General features: G+C 36.2%; 1 protein-coding gene across 1 annotated transcript; it reads left to right on the top strand.

Annotated features, from left to right (window-relative positions):
* The first annotated feature begins 14,216 nt into the window (after positions 1–14,216).
* Positions 14,217–15,793, top strand: LOC103938738 (transcription factor PRE6). The gene is made up of 2 exons (XM_009348773.3): positions 14,217–14,706; positions 15,382–15,793. The coding sequence occupies exons 1-2, from the start codon at positions 14,587–14,589 to the stop codon at positions 15,535–15,537; spliced, it is 276 nt and encodes a 91-aa protein (XP_009347048.1). The 5' UTR covers positions 14,217–14,586; the 3' UTR covers positions 15,538–15,793.
* Positions 15,794–17,175: the final 1,382 nt, after the last annotated feature.

Here is a 17,175-nt window from a genome sequence, read left to right as displayed (position 1 = left end):
AAAGAGGTGTGAAAATTATTGAGAATGAATCTGACATTGTCAATTGCCAATAGGTTTAATTGTAGAACATTGAATGTTTTATAGTAACAGATCATGTTGTCTCACATGTGAAGTTCAACGATCACACATGCTCCACGTCACTCCATTTGTGTTGTTCATGTGTTATGCTTGAAAATTTGCCACACGTAAGAGGACGTGTTGGGAATCAATCCCACATTAACAGGAGAAGAGATCTTACATGAACTTATAAATAATTTAATTTACTTATCATACTGTCAATTAGTTTTACAGTGAAAACCTAACTTCTTCAAAAATCACTTCCATTCTAACAACTCATGAGTAAAAGTACTTATATATACTTGGCTGTATTGAGACTGGAAATAGAAAAGGACAAGTGAAGATGGTGAAAACGAAAGTGATAATGAAAGGGAAGAAATTGGAAGGTAGCTTTAGATTCTTGAGGGTCCCTTTATTCATGTTTCTGCTTCTGCTTCTGCTTCTGGTTCTGCTTCTGCAGGAGAAGATAGAGAGGTATGACTGTTTCAGTGTTGACTGCTATGTATGTATGCATGGCAAAGGTCACAGGGTCGACCCCATCTCTCAGGCCGTACCATTTTATCGCCTTTCATTGGCAAGAATTTCAATCACAGGATCTTGTGATGAAAGATGCAATGGATGTCCTTGTTACTTATGAGTGGTTTTCACCAACCCTAATGATTTGGGACCCGTTTTATGAGTGGTTTTGATGAAGAACACTTGGTAGATATGAATTCATGCAACAATTAGATCCACGTAGGAGTCTTAAAATTTTGAATTTTATGTTTGTGAAATTGGTTGGAGAAGGGATTTTACCGATCTCAGTTATCAAACTGATAAAAAAAAACAAATAACGATATTCGAGAAGTTAATTAAATTTCTTTCGTGTTCTTTTATTAATCAAATCTCCAAATCCTAATACGATTTAGACTATCAATTTTAGTTTCTCATTTCAAGTAGATTTTTAGGATTGATTCCTACGTAAAGTCTTAGCAGCTCTTATGCTTATCTACGCGACACAAAAAACAAATTAATAAACACAAGCAGATATTACTGCCGGTTGAAAAAACACATTGTCTTGTGCCAATGATTTATATCTTGCTAAGCAAACTAAGAAGGAGAATATCAAAGAGGAAGTTAACTAAACAGGGTACTTGATTCATCCCTTGATTTGCAAGAGGAATTGAATTTAAACAACTTTCAATAATTGAGATAATATTATTGAAGAAGATAGATCAAGTGGGCAGGTCAGGGCAAGGCAATCCATAACTTTAATTGAATCTGCAGAAGAAGAAGATAATTGTTGACATTGATGACCTGTCACCTGTCTGTGTGAAGGCCATGGCCAACCAATTATCTTCAATAATTCTATTAAGCTGCGCATGCACTACTATTTAGGTCAAAGTTTGATAAAGATAAGCACTCAGCATAAATATTTTTTAGGGTTTCATTCAAAGATTTTCTTAGGCTTTCATTGTCTATAAATTTGGTGGAGGGACGGGCGGGGTGTTTTTGGTGTAATGATCCTCTTCCCTTTGGGGGGGAGTAGATGCCTCGAAAATAATCACTGTCGAAGAACTAATCTCGCTTAATCATTCTCCATTTAAAAAAAAAATACAGCTAGCTAGCTTATGTTTTTATCAATTAATGGTTAATTTCAACTTTTTATGGATCATATTTTCGACTGCTTCGATTTGTCCTGATCCTCAGGTGAACAGTCCAAAGATAATATGTGTTCCCCATTGCTGCAATGATACATATGAATTATTACAAAGGTGTTGCAGTACATCTGAGGGATTAAGAAAATGCTCTAAAATTCAAATTTCCATAGTTTGATAGAAAAGTTGATATAAGTTTTTAACTTAATTGACGCGTTATATTGTCAAGTTACCAAAACTAGGTAAAAATTGAAGATGAACATTATTTACACTGCATCTAAGGTCTTGTGTTCGAATCTTTGATCTCCTAATATTGCTTGTATAATTACATTTTAGAAGACACTTTCAACAATAAATCCTACATAATGAACAAAAAAGGAAAGGAATATGAGGAAACGCACAAGTTATCGGTTGGTTTTGAAGAAAGGATGGGCCGGCTCTATTTGGTCAAGCTGATATTCTTTTTTACATTCAAAATCAGACCTTCAAGCATTTGGGTCTCCATGAAACATGCCTGAGAAGGTAAACCTTGATTTTCTTGGGCTACACTTTGTGAGCCCCGAGTACCATGTAATTTGTTGGGTTTCCTTCTTTATTGCTTATGATTCAAATCCCGAGTTGGTTCCAGTTTCCAAAACTCATGGCATGGAGAAATTCTTAGGTCCTTCGACCAAACAGTGATCGCCTGTGCAACAACAAACACAGGCAAGTGGAACCCTCTTGTATTGGGTTCCAACTTGGGCATGCTCTCACCGACCCTGATGCTAGGTGGCCAGCTTGTTTGAGTCCATCGCTGAACAGGTGACAAGGTCTAGTAGGCGGACATTAAAATTTCTCCATATCATTCTTTTGTGCCCTTTGCAACTCTCAATACTTCATTTTCACAGGTAACGATTTCCACACTCCTCTTTTCTCGTATGCACTTCTCCAGTTGTTTCTATCTATTGAATTAACTTTGATTTGTGCAGGTGGAGAAAGGGAGGTTGTAGAAATCATTCCCATGTTAGTAAATTGTGCCAAAAAATACAAAAGGAAAAAGTAGCCAATGAATAATCAGTGGCATAAATCCAGGGCCTAGTTTGAAAATGCAGCAGTCTCTGCATATATATTTCAGCATAAATTCAGTTAGGTGTGCGATTGATTCGAGAAACTATCATCATTGTAATTTAAACCCAAGTGCATGCGCATTCGAGGCCGGTGCATTCCATGCTTCTTTTCAAGTTTATTACAATACAACATTCTTTTGAAGTTCATTACAGTATAACATTAACCGCGATTTGATTTCACAAATCTTGCGTCTTAGATACATCTTACTTCCGTAGAAAATTCAGATAACCAATTGAAACTTGATATCTTTGATGACCGTAATACCAATTGTCCACCATCCATTATTTTGGTATTTCTGTTAAAAACTCCGTTAAGTGTTCCGGAACTCTTGGCCGGAAGTTTGGGCAATTCTTAAAGCTTCGTAACTCAGTCGTTTCTTAACTAAATTCGACCCATAATATATCAAAATGAATATAGGAAAGTGTAGAACATGATTATATCTATTTGGAAGCCCAGTGGTTACCGGAGATGGTAGGAAAATAGCTTGAAAGGTGACTAGTTCGCTGAAAAACTGGAAAACTCGCCAGAAACTGGGTAAATTTTAAACATTCATAACTTCTTCAATACTCAATGAAATTGAGTGATTCAAAAACAAAAATAATACTTTCCGATGAGAAGAAGAGAATGGTACCTTTATCGATGGCTAATTCGCCGTGTTTTGGCCGGAAAACGGCTAACTCGAGACCAAGATAGCCATTTTCGAGCCGTTTTCCGGCCAAACCACAAAGATTTAGCCATCAAGAAAGGTACCATTCTCTTTGTCTCGTTGAGAAGTATGATTTTTGTTTTTGAATCACTCTATTTTGTTGAATATTGGAGAAGTTATGAATGTTTAAAGTTTACCCAGTTTTCGGCAAGTTTTCCAGTTTTCCTGCGGACCAGTCACCTTTTAGGCTATTTTCCGAGCATCTCCGGCAACCATTGGTCTTCCAAATAGGTATAATCTTGTTCTACACTTTCTATATTCATTTTGATATATTATGGGTTGAATTTGGTTAAGAAACGATTGAGTTACGAAGCTTTGAAAGTTGCCCAAACTTTCGGCCAAAAACTTCAGTACACTGAATGAAGTTTTTAACGGAATGACCAAAATAATGGATAGTGGACAATCTCAGGGACCATTTCTATTGATTTTCAATCCCAGGGACCAAAGTGATGTGTTATGCAAATCTTAGGGACCATTTTGACTGAAAAGCCAACCTATATTTCATCTCTATTGTAGCTTTTGAATTATTAGTGATATGATAATGTCATGTTGCAGTGCTACAGTTATTGGCAGATCCATATAAGGACTCAAGGGGTCTCGGGACCCTTCGGAGGCCTAAAGAAACACTTGTGATCGACCTTCACGACTCTCCCACAATTTGGACAGGTGTAGTGGAGAGAATTATTGTCTCCATGGATGTGCAGGCAGCAGTGCTTATAACAAAGAAGAAGAAGAGGTTTTTAATTTTTGTTTTAAAAGTCCTAGCCAAAAAGACAGTGTTTTCGAGCCAGGTCATTATAAAAAATTTTAAAACTAAAATATCTTTGTTTTCTCTACAGAGCTCGAGAACCCCGATCTTTTCCAATATCCCCAAATTATATTTAAGAACCCCAGCCCTAATTGTCGCAACCTTCCAACTTTAAACCCAAGTTACCCTATTCCCCACCACCATTTGCGTTCCACCGCATTTAGCTGCCTAATTTTATTTCTTCCAAATTCATATAAGTTTTTTTAATCCTAGACTCTAGTCCCAACTCCCAATTAATAAGATATATGTTACATTAACAATTTTATTTTTGTAGAGTCACTAATTGCGTTATGCTACTGAGTAGAATTTGTTGGTTTTACTACCTTTGAGATTAATCTTGATTTATTCAATGAATCAAATTCAGTAGAAAATAGTGATATGAAACCAAATTAATCTACTATTTTTTTTTTTTGAGCTTTTATATTGAGATCCCAATTTTAAAATCCTGGATCCGTCATTGACTACAGTCACCGAATACTTCTTTTCGGAACACGTACTCACTAGAGAGCCTTATTCATTAGTCATAAAAGTCACTCTCAAGAAAGTAGTCGGCAAAAAATGCCTTATCTATATTGTCCTTTTGTACGTGAAAAGTGAACGATTGAACCGCATGCAGTGACCTTCCAATATTTTACTTAAACAAGCATGCATGCATCAGCCATTAGATGATCGGGCGATGAGTAGTAAACTGCATTAACGCGTGATGAAGAAGAAAAAGTCGGTGGTGGTGCATATAAACTACGACATCATTTACGATTTGTCGGGGCAGATTCAAACTTAACTTTGTACTAAAGCCAAAGAGTACGGTGTGGACTTGTAGAGATAGGGAATATTTTTGTTGACAATTCTGAAGTAGTGGTGATATCTACCATCTTATTTATTACTGTTGAATGAGTTTAAATCTCAAGATCTATGTAGTAAATAGATATAAAATCAAAATTTAAACTCATCCAATGATAATAAATAGGATGGTGGACATTACTATCACTTAAAAATGGTGAACGAAAATGCACCTGTAGGAATATATGCCAATTAAGCAGTTAATTTGACAGTTGCAAACTATACCAATTACCTAGCAAAAGCCATGGATTAATTAGTGGAGACGAGTAAATATGAGTAAATCAAGGGACTAATTTGTCGGAAAAACAAATTTCTTGATATAGAAAGTGTTATGGAATCTGAAGCATAGTGTTTCGGAAAAACTGTGTTTTTAGATGGGACGGTTGGAACCAAAATGGTGATATAATATTTGACAGCCGATTCAAATGTAACCATGCATTCATATTTAATCAATAATTCTTTCTAGTTAGCATGGAAAAGATGAGATTTATCCCGCTTTCATCAATTTGAGATTCATTCATAACACGCACTTTTACGTGTGACGAAATTCAAGTCAAACACTTGAACAAGACAAACAGGGTGACGTGGAGCATGTATGACCGTTGAGCTTTACACGTGTGAAAATCTGACTTTGTTACTATGAAGAAAGTTGAGGTTCCACCATAAAACCAATTAAGAATATATCGAGTAGTCAAACCATGTGGGATTTCATAACACGCACTCTTACGTATGACGAAATTCAAGTCAAACACTTGAACAAGACAAACAGGGTGACGTGGAGCATGTATGACCGTTGAGCTTTACACGTGCGAAAATCTGACTCTAATACTATGAAGAAAGTTAAGGTTCCACCATAAAACCAATTAAGAATATATCGAGTAGTCAAACCATGTGGGATTCATTAGCCTAACCTACTTAAAAGCCAATGCAAAGTCTTTTCTCCCATCAAAGTGAGATTTATTCTTAACATGTCACATCTCGGCCCGAGACCCCACCATATCCCGAGCTCAATTTCACCGTAGCACGATATTGTTCTCTTTGGGCCCTGACCACGCCCTTACAGTTTTGTTTTTGGGAACTCACACAAGAACTTCACAGTGGGTCACCCATCCTGGGAATGCTCTCACCCCTTTCTCGCTTAACTTCAGAGTTCCTACGGAATCCGAAGCCAGTTAGCTCCCAAAAGGCCTCGTGCTAGGTAGAGATGAGAATATACATATAAGGCTTAGAGGATCCACTCCCCTGGGCGATGTGGGATGTTACAATCCACCCCCCTTAGGGGCCTGACGTTCTCGTCGGCACACTTCAGGCCAGGGATTGGCTCTGATACCAAATTGTCACATCCCGGCCCGAGCCCCCACCACATCCTAGGCTTGACTCCACCGTAACCTGATATTGTCCGCTTTGGGCCTCGACCATGCCCTCACTGTTTTGTTTCTGGGAACTCACACGAGAACTTCCCAGTGGGTCACCCATCCTGGGAATGCTCTCGCCTCTTTCTCACTTAACTTCGGAGTTCTTATGGAATCTGAAGCTAGTGAGCTCCCAAAAAGCCTCGTGCTAGGTAGAGATGAGAATATACATATAAAGCTTAAAGGATCCACTCCCCTGTACGATGTGGGATGTTACATAATACGCCCCTACTTGTGGAGAAATTTCAAGTCAAACACGTGGACAAAACAAACGGGGTGGCGTGGAGCATGTGGCCGTTGAGCTACACACTTGGGAACGATCTACTCTAATATCATAAAAAAAGTTGATGTTCCATCATAAAACCAAATTGACAATATTAAACAAGATTCATTTTTTCATCAATGTGAAATTTATTCTCAACTCACACGTATGACATCACACAGATCGATATATAACAGATATTTTAAGCTTGCAACACACATGACTTTCAAGAAAGATTCATGACATGTAGTAGGCCATCAGTGAACTTTTGGAATGTCCTTTCCACATAAAAGCAAGACCCCAATAAATAATACCAAACTTTCAAAAATATAGAGGAACAAAAAAGGCCCCCAGAGGACCCCAAAAATTGGCAACACCTCTTTGAATTAATTGAATCAATAATAGGGGGACCTGGATCGAGTAAGAGCAATACGGCTCAAAATCAAAAAGCACCGTAGAACAAATTTTCAACATATTTGGAACATAATTATGTGACGGTGTGATGGTAATATATGTTATTATTTAAATTATAGTATTTTGATTTGTTTTTTATTAAATATCTTATGAGTGAGACGTTTCAATTATACCATCCATCGTTTTTATAACATGTGTAATAATAAACCACGTGACCTGTGTTTTCGATACCTTAAAAAATATTCAAGTATAACGTGTGTATAATGATTAATGAAAACAACAAGAAGATAGATTAAGCTAATAAGTAGCTGATTGTTGCCTGAAATGAATCCTGTATTGGTCCTTTAAGTTAAATGGGGTCGGTACTACACCCTTATTTTTACAGCAACCTCACATGCATGCATGTATATAAGGACAATACATTACGATCAATGAGATAAGATTTGATTGTATATATAGGGTGGTTAATTTTTCTTCCCGATTAAATTTCATGCAGCAAGCCATGTGAATCTATCGAATTATAACGCATGTATATAGAAACTGCATGTGTGTGTGCAGCTAGCCTTTACCATTTTCAGTGGATTATGTGCGTTTGAAGGGAATATGAAAGTTTCCTTCTCTTTGCAACTCTTTAGGGTGCATAATACATGTACCATTTGGTTGCATTATGCAACACATAGAGCCAGAAAGTTCATCTAAAAGATTAGAGATGTTATTGCTACAAAAGATTATCTTTTTACTAAACCCTAATTCTAGATTATAATGCAATGTCGGTATATGCGTCCATTAGTAAACCCTAGTTTTATGTTCACTCTATGTACAACTACGTTTATGATTTTATTCATAGCTTAAGTCGATAACATATAACATGTCAAACTGTTTTAGCAAAATATCCTATCTTTATAAATTGAACATATATCATATGGGGATTAGAGATTAGAAACATCAAAGATACGCCCACACAACATATTTATCCCCGCTATAATTTCGTTGGTGGATCCCCAGCAAAACGATCGTAGTTAAAGATCTTGCTGGTTGTTAGTCTAAATAAAATTTGCAACAAAATACACACACTTGCAGCACATAAGCACACAACACACAGAGAGGCTCACTGAGAGAGAGAGAGAGAGAGAGAGAGAGAGAGAGAGATGAAGGAGTATGGAGGGGTCCTTGACAAATTGAGGGTCGGGGGTCCTTGCAGACAAATAGGGGGTCGTTTAATTTTATAGTCGCACGTGACAGTGCTTGACAAAAGCCAGGAAATTTCACATCCATGCCTGTTTTAGAGAACACCTCCCACCGCAGGGAGAAATTTTTAATTGTGTCTGAATCGTATGTGGTATATTACATGTTATTATATAAGTGGAAATTTTTTTTTATTTTTCAAGTTGTTAATTTTTTAACATAAGTATCTCACTACTTGTACGTGGTATAACACCTCATGTTTTGGACACATTGAAAAAAATTTCTCATCCTCTGATTGTATGTAGTCAGGTTTATGGCGCGCCACGTGGCATGTCGTGCGAGCCAGGAAATTGGCATGTGACCCTGAAGCTTATGCCATGTAGTACTCACGTAGTTGTGTCCCAAATAAGAAGGGAAAACAAATGTAGAAAGTGACATGGGAAAGATAGACTCATAGTCTGAGACTCAGAGAGTAGAGATTTGCTTGGTTAAAATGAATTGAGTATTTCATTTACAATTTGCTTAATGCATAAATAAGAAGATTTGATATGATTTTCATGGGATATATGAAAGGAATCTTTCAAATAGGCAGTTGGAAAACTAAATGCATTGAATTCAAAGAAAACTTGAAACAGGTTAAAGAAAACTCGAATCTACAACACTAACTGTAAGTTCATTTGTCAAGTAGAAGAAAAACTTGAGGGTAAATTACAAAAAATTATCTCAACTATTGGTGTCACGACACTTTTATACCTCATCTTTTAAAATTGACAATGTCATACCTAATCTTTCGAATTTTTGCCAATGTCAGAATTTTGTCAGTTTGCTGTTAAGTTTGACTGTTAAGTTATGAGCTGGCAGGTGTGGGAACCACATCTTTACCCAACTAAATTAAAAAAATTAATTAAATACTAATAAATATATTTCAACAAAAAAAACTAATAAATGTAGAAAATCATTTAAAAAAATTATTAAGAAAATGTGGGACCCACCCCATCCCCCATCTTTTCCCGTCCCCTACCTTTGTCCCTTCGAAGATCTTCGACCCAAACAGAGGTCCAAGACCTCTCCTCCTCCAACACCCCATCCAAACCCCCACTTACTCCTCTTCCGATCCCTGTCAATCCCAAGACTCCGACCATCGCCGCTCCCCGCCATCCTCAACCGCATCCTACCTCTAACGCCAACATCATCCACTTTCTCAGCTATTCCAGCTGGTTCTTGCCGAACCACATCCACCACTGCGAGGTCTGATTCCTCCCCGAGTTCTTCAATTCTCAATCCCCTTCGCAAAATCCTAGCCTCTACAAGTACTACCGCAACACCATCGTCGCCGAATCCAGGGCCATCAACCTTTCTCGGAAGCTCACCTTCATGGAGGCTCGCAAGTCTCTAGTTGGCGACATCGGCTCCATTCAGAGGGTTTTTTATTTCCTCGAGGTGTGGGGTTTTATCAATTACATTCATTCCGCACTCAACAAACCCCTCAAGTGGGAGGACAACAGCAAGGCTGCTAGTGCTTCTTCTAATGGAGGCGGTGAATCCCCCACCTACGGTGCCAAGGAGAGCCCCAAGAAGATGACCTGCAATGGCTGCAAGTCTGTTTGCAGCATTGCCTCAACTATGGAGATTTGAAATTGCCCCAAGAAGAGGACCTGGAATTGAGGTTTTTCGTTTAAAATTGGCATGGAGATTTGAAATTTAGGGTTAAGGTTTGGGGGAATTAGGGTTTTCTGTTTGAAATTGAGGAATTAGGGTTAGGGTTTGGGTCGAAGAAGGAAGGGGGTTCTGAAACAGAAAAAGGGACAAAGGTAGGGGACGGGACGAGTGTGAGTGGGGAGAGTGATGGAGGAGGGAGACCGCATCCCAGAGAGAGGAGAGAGTGAAGAAAGAGAGAGGGTGGTGGAGGAAGGTTGGAGGGAAAGGGAAGGGTTTGGTGGCTATCGAAAAGAAGAAGAAAAAGGGTTGGCGCATGTGGAGGAAAGAGAAGGTCGGATCCCTTAGGCCATTTTAAAATTTTTTTTTTTAGTTTTTTAATTTTTGAATATTTAATTATTAAAAATATATTTAATTATTTTTTAATCCAGTTGGATTAGTGAGTGGGTCTTGTCTTTGGCCACGTTAGCATTTAATAGAGAAATTAATAGAAAAACTGATGGAGGTCTGACATTGGCACAAATTCGTAAGATGAGGTATGACATTGTCAATTTTAAAAGATGAGGTATGAAAGTGTCGTGACACCAATAGTTGAGATAGTTTTTTGCCATGTACCCAAAACTTGAGTAAAACCAACCCAACTTTCCTCATCATCTTATATAAGGAAAAGAAAAAGAGAAAATTAGAATTGGATGCCTCATTTTGAACTTTTGTAGACTAGACATTTATGCTTTTTGAGTTTTTGATTAAGCTTTTGAAACATTTGATTAAGATACTCAAACTTGAACTACTTCAGATTAATTGAAATTAAGTTACATTTAAATATTTGCTATATATTTAAATAATTTCAACTATATTTAAATCTAAAAATTTAAACTTTTCGAATCTAAATGTAAACTCATGCCAAATGGAAACGTACCAACATTAAATGAAAACGTACCAACGTCAAACGAAAACGTACCAACCCCGAATTAAAACGTTCCCAATTATAAACTATATTAAAATGAATATCATTTTTTGGAATGTTTAAAAATATGTTTGATTCATACACGCTCTAGATAGTCTTGCTTTTAATTAGATAAGTCTCTGGAATAACTTTTAGTTGATCAAAGATAAATTCTTATTATTGTAGATAATGCTAAATAATAACAATAAATCATTTAATTTTGAATTAACAAAAAGGCTATTGTCCGTTAATTAATGACTATTTCTATAAAAAAAAATAATTAAGGTAATTTAAACTTTTACATTGTTAACAACTATTTCTATAAAAAAAATAATTAATTAAAGTAATCCTCATTATTAGGACAAAAAGTAATAAAACTTATGTTTTGAAAACAAACGTACCAAAAATTCAAATGTACCAAGAAACCAAATGGACCAAAAATTCAAATGTACCAAGTAACTAAATGTACCATTATAATCAAAGATATTGATATAACCAAACGTACCTAACAACGAGTTTTGTTACATTCTATTTAATTTACTAAAATAAATATTTTAATAAAAATTAAAAAAAATCTTAAATCATCAAAATAAGAGATGCATAAAAATAGGAGGAAAAAAGGGAATACTAACGTGAATAGACTTCTAATGAAATAAAATGAAATAAAATTAAAGTACCAAAATTGTAGGGAAAATGTTTAATCAAATTTGCAAAAGGAATAGATGTTTAGTCTATGATATTTAAAAACGAGACATCCATATCAAAACGTCCCAAAGAAAAAATTAGTATCCGGTCCCTAATTACTAATGTTCATTGATTAGTTTTAAAATTTTGATTGAAGTCTCTAGCATTAATGCGATAATGAATTTACATGTTTATTGCATATTTTTAAAATAAAAATTAGTAATTGATTTAGCATTTTAATATTCACACCTCTATTATACTCCTAATTAATTTTCAATTCAAACATTTCCAAAATTAAAAAAATTAGAATAAGTTTGTACCCATTAGTTTTTTGTAAAAAGATTCTCAATTTTTTAATCTTAAATGTACCCATTCATATAATTTTCAATCTTTTTTTAATCTTAAATGTTCCTATTCTTAAATATACCAATTTGTTATATGTAAAATGTACCATTTTTTCAATATAAAATGTACAAATTTTTCATATAAAATGTACCCAAAATTTTAATATAAAATCCATTCAAATTTTTTTAATCCATTTTTAAACTTATATGGGTACATTTTTTTCCATTGATTTGAGAATGTATCTATGTCAAGTATAATCGAAGAAATTTACTAATGTTATCAAGCCTAATATCTTTTTTTTTTTTTTTTCTGTGTTTTGAAGAATGTACCCATGTGACACACCCCGCCCTAATTTAGGTCGGGACCCGAAATGTCCACTAGGATCCTGAATCGAGCTGTGCTGGCTAACACCTGAAAGGTGACGAAGTCATAAAGTGTGATAGTGTATAAAATGTGAATAAATTAAAACCTAAAAGTGCTTAAGTACACGAGTGCACGATGAGCGGGTCCTAGTGGACATTCTGGGTCAGGGTGTGTCACATGTTTTGGTACAATAATTTTTTTTTGTTAATGTACCCATATTTACACACACACACACACAATATAATAGAGAGTACTATAATTTATATTTTATTATTTTTAATCCCACAAATTATGGGTTTATATTTAAAATCTCATTAACATAAACATATATAAATTTCAATTTTTAATTTTAAAAAATATTACACTATACTACATTAATGTTAGGGACTTCGATAAAAAAACTAAAAACAGATAAGATTTCAATCAAAGAATATTGACAGCTAGAGATTGCATCCAAAGTGTCCCTAAGGAAAAACATGAGATTTCTCTGTATGTTTTCTTTCCATGCATACAACACTAAATTGGTTTCACTCCGTGTAAAAACTACTGGCTTAGTGAGGCAATCCTACTAAAGTTTTAAACTTGTCAAGTAGAAGCCTCAATGTATGTAATCAATCCACCTTGTTTTGAAAGCCAACCGTTGCATGCCAAGTCAGAATAATGGGTAGAAAAGAAGAGTCCGGATCCTCTTCGGATTCGTGACATGTCCATTCATCGTACATCGTGCGTTCATAAATTATTTTAAATATTTTTATTTAAAAATAAATATAAACAGTATTTAAAAAAAACTAACCGCACGATGTACGATAAACGAACACGATTCATGGATTCCTAGGATCCTCACCAAAAAGATCCGGAGAGGATCCTGTTGGAGAAAAGATATACCTGCATCTGGAGATGACTGCCCTGAAACATAGGAGCCGTGGCTGAAAATTCAAGGGGCTGGCAATGGCTGATTGGTGAATAAAATTCAGTAACCCTAGTTGTGGAAGTTGACAGGTCCAGTATCCTACGATCACATGGTGGTGCGTATGGAGACATATACATGAAGGCCCCACTTTGTTGGCTCAAAATCAAACAACTTTCTTGAAGCCCACTTGAAAGCAAACCCCAACTTGGGAACATACACAGTGTATCTCTCTCTCTCTCTCTCAATTTTTTTATAGAGAGAATTCTCGCCGGATTCTTTTTGTAAGAATCTCGGGATCCTCCAATCACATTCATTTATCGTATATCGTACGGTTAGTTTTTGTCAAGTACTGTTTATAAGGGAATTTCAAACACGATGTACGATGAGGAATTGAGGGAATTCTCTAAGGCATGTTACTACATTCAAAATGTTGTTTTAATTGATTAAATGCGAGTTAGTGAGTGGTGACTGCGGTTAAGTGTTTACTCAAGAGTAGAAAAAAAAAAAGTGAAAAAGAAAGGAAAAGAGTTGAGAAATACGGTCTCAGGATCCTCTCCTTTGTCGAGCATGATGTACGATGAACATATGTGATTTGAGAATCCACGGATTCTCACAAAGAGGATCCTCATGCTTTATATATATATAATTATAACACAGTCACATAACGTTAGTATTTTTAACACGTAAATTTTTTTTTTTTTTAGTTAATATCTTAAACCTATATCGTCTATCTGTGTTATAACACGTAAAATAATAAACACAGTTTGTGTAATATAGAAAATTCTCGTTGGTCTCATGTTCCCTCTCTCACTTGGCTTAAAATACCAGGTCTAGTCTACTCTTTCTCCAATGCGCAGTTGTCTTCTTCACATCCAACATCGCTGTCTATGTTATAGTACTCTCTCTCCCCCTGTCTCTCTCTCCTATTTCCCCAGTGGTTCTTCCTCTCTTTGTATCTCTTATCACTGTCTGGGGCTAAGCCCATCAGATACCTTATTTATAGGACTGCCAGTTCCACTTCGGTTACTAGCTACCCCTTTCCTTCTCCTCCTTCTTTCATCCACTTCTCCTTCCTTTCCCCCCTCCCCAGTATTTTTCTGTTGCTAGTCTCTTTTAGGTTAATATTCTCGTTCCTAAACCCTATATATATAAAATATATAAAGCTCCATTGCCAGGCTGATCATTCATACATATATATATTTTGAAAACGATAATATAAAATTAGCTACTTGTCTAGCTAGGTAAGTAAGGATCATGTCTAGCGGAAGGTCAAGGCAGTCAGGTACTCCAGCGATCAAAGATGACCAAATCATCGAACTGGTGTCCAAATTACGTCAACTGGTTCCTGAGATTCGAGATAGGCGCTCCAACAAGGTAAACTCTTCCTCTCTGCTCTCAATGAAAATAAATCGATCATAATACTGGAGTCATTATTTGTACTTAAAAAAATCATTGATTTTGCACTCATTATCGTAGGTAAATTAGCAAATACGTTGTTAAAACCACGTATGATCTGTAATATGAAACTTTTTTTTTGAATGTGCCAATAACAATTCTCTCTCATGCTACATATGTATCTAGATTTGAAAAGTTTTCAACAACCGTAGAAACCATGGAGCAAAAAAAGGTCACTTTAGGACTGGATGTAAACTGTACTATGGCAGTCTATTTGGACTGTTATAATAGTCTAAAAACTTGACCCGGACATCAAGGGATCAGTACATTTTTCCATGGTAACTAGATATATATGGGTTGATAATATTAATATCGGTTTCCCATTGACCCATATATTGTCGTGGTAGTTGGGACCATCTAGTAGTAAACCTCATCACGTGTCACGTGTCACGTGATGGTATGTTTAGAATTTGGAGAATTTATTACGTTATACATATATAGTTTGTTATACGGAGATATTGTTTAGGGTAAACAAATTTGATAATATTGTGCAGCAGTAATGTTATAAAAAATTATTTCCTTTGTAGAAATATTAGAAAGCCAGTAGTTATGGCGCTAACTGGGATCTGGCTATTGTTTTGTTGTATGATGCAGGTACCAGCATCGAAGGTCCTGCAAGAGACTTGCAGCTATATCAGAAACTTACACAGAGAGGTTGACGACCTAAGCGAGCGACTCTCCCAACTGCTCTCTACAATTGATGCTGATAGTCCGGAGGCCGCTATAATTAGGAGCTTGATTACGCAGTAGATGAATCATCAGATCATGATGAGAAACCCTATATATATATATGTGTGTGTGTGTGTGTGTGTCTAAGGGCATTTTAATTTATACAGTTAAGTGTCCTTTTACTTTCTTTCCAGTTTAGAGTACTTAGTACTGTATGTATTTAAAGATGTCATGTGTGTTGTTGATTAGAGGCGTACTGTATTCTAGTTTGTTTAATAAATTGAAGGACTTGCACTGCTACTAGCAAGTCCTATTATAAAGAAAGAATTCCTATTTACTCTCTGTAATTTCTTTACGCAAAAATGATTTCTACACATTTTTTCTTTCTTCTACACAATCTCACAACTTAATTGTTGCCTTTGAATTGAATAAATGTAACATACAGAAGAAGAAAAAATTTGAAAAAAAAAACATTTGCCATTCTATATTCTAGCTAGACTTCATTGAAACTAAAAAAAAAAAAAAAACAAAAAGGGGACCCTAAGCCAACAAGGCTTTCTTTTTGTGAGAGTTGGGGAGGGAGTTTCTATACGTAGCCTTACCCTTATTTTGCAAGAGGCTATTTCTACTACTCGAATTTGTGATCTTTCGGTCACAAAGAAACAACATTTTTGTTGCGCCAAGGCTCATCCTCTCTATTCTGCATTCTAGCTAGGCTTCATTGAAATTGAAACCAGAAAATTGTATCTGCGCACTGCATTTACGTACAAGATTAGTGCTCTTCGTTTATCCTTTTTAGGTAGTGTGGTTTTTGGTTATGGACTTAAAACTTAGTAATGTAGAAGTCTCACTTATCACGCTTGTCTTTCTCATTAGATTCCAACATACGATCGTGCATGGAAAGATTATTAATTAACTTGCCTGTTTTAATATTATGATCGTTGCACAGTAACATCAAATCAGCCAAACCAATATGTCGCAAGGGTCAGCAAAACAGCCACCAAACACTCACGTGAAAATAATTTGATCATGATTGTCGTTTGTTCATCTCCACAAACTAGGGTCCTAGCTAGTCATGAAAGTTTGAGAGTCCGCAACGAACTAAAATCTTGCCTAAGAGTTCATATGATTTTGACCCTTTCTAGTAGTGGCGAAGCTACGTGAGGGCGAGGAGTGGCGCCCACCACTTCCTTCGTCGGAAAATATGCCTAGGAGCGTTAGTTCAGCCCCTTTGCTCTCGTTGAAATCGAGAGTCAGGTGCTGGTTCGGTTGGGATTTGCAGACGAAGGTGTCGGAATTTCAGAGGAAGGTCGATGAGGGAGAAGGTTGGGTGGAGGGAACAAAGGTGTCAGATTTTCAACGGCTGCAATGCTCTGGCTTTTTACAAACCAGAAGAAGAGAAGAAGATGATCAATTTCTATTCAAAAACATCCTAAGTCACATGCTATCTAGTCCACGTGAGTTTTTAAGTAAAACAATGAGCATTGATGTGTTGTACACCACCTAGGTCACATGGGAGGCTAATAGCCTCACTATTTTTTTATTAAAAAAACAAAAAGGCTCGACTTTCTAAGAAAGTCCACCTCACCCAAATTAACTCCCTAATCCTCCATATCCTAAATCCCACTCCACCCAACTGGAGTCCACCATCATCAGCACACCACCAATCTCTTCCCCAAACTTCACGTACCTATTGACACCTCAAGATCAACTTAGTTA

The sequence above is a fragment of a genome, unplaced genomic scaffold, assembly GCF_019419815.1.
Source record: "Pyrus x bretschneideri cultivar Hongxiangsu unplaced genomic scaffold, Pyrus_bretschneideri_v1 Contig13, whole genome shotgun sequence".
NCBI lineage: Eukaryota > Viridiplantae > Streptophyta > Magnoliopsida > Rosales > Rosaceae > Pyrus > Pyrus x bretschneideri.
This window is presented reverse-complemented; position numbering and strand designations above follow the sequence as displayed.

Bases quoted from the DNA above. Each gene is read 5' to 3' on its own strand.
- LOC103938738 (XM_009348773.3), top strand. From the start codon at position 14,587: ATGTCTAGCGGAAGGTCAAGGCAGTCAGGTACTCCAGCGATCAAAGAT. The intron at 14,707-15,381 runs GTAAACTCTTCC...TGTATGATGCAG, and splicing joins GAGATAGGCGCTCCAACAAG to GTACCAGCATCGAAGGTCCT.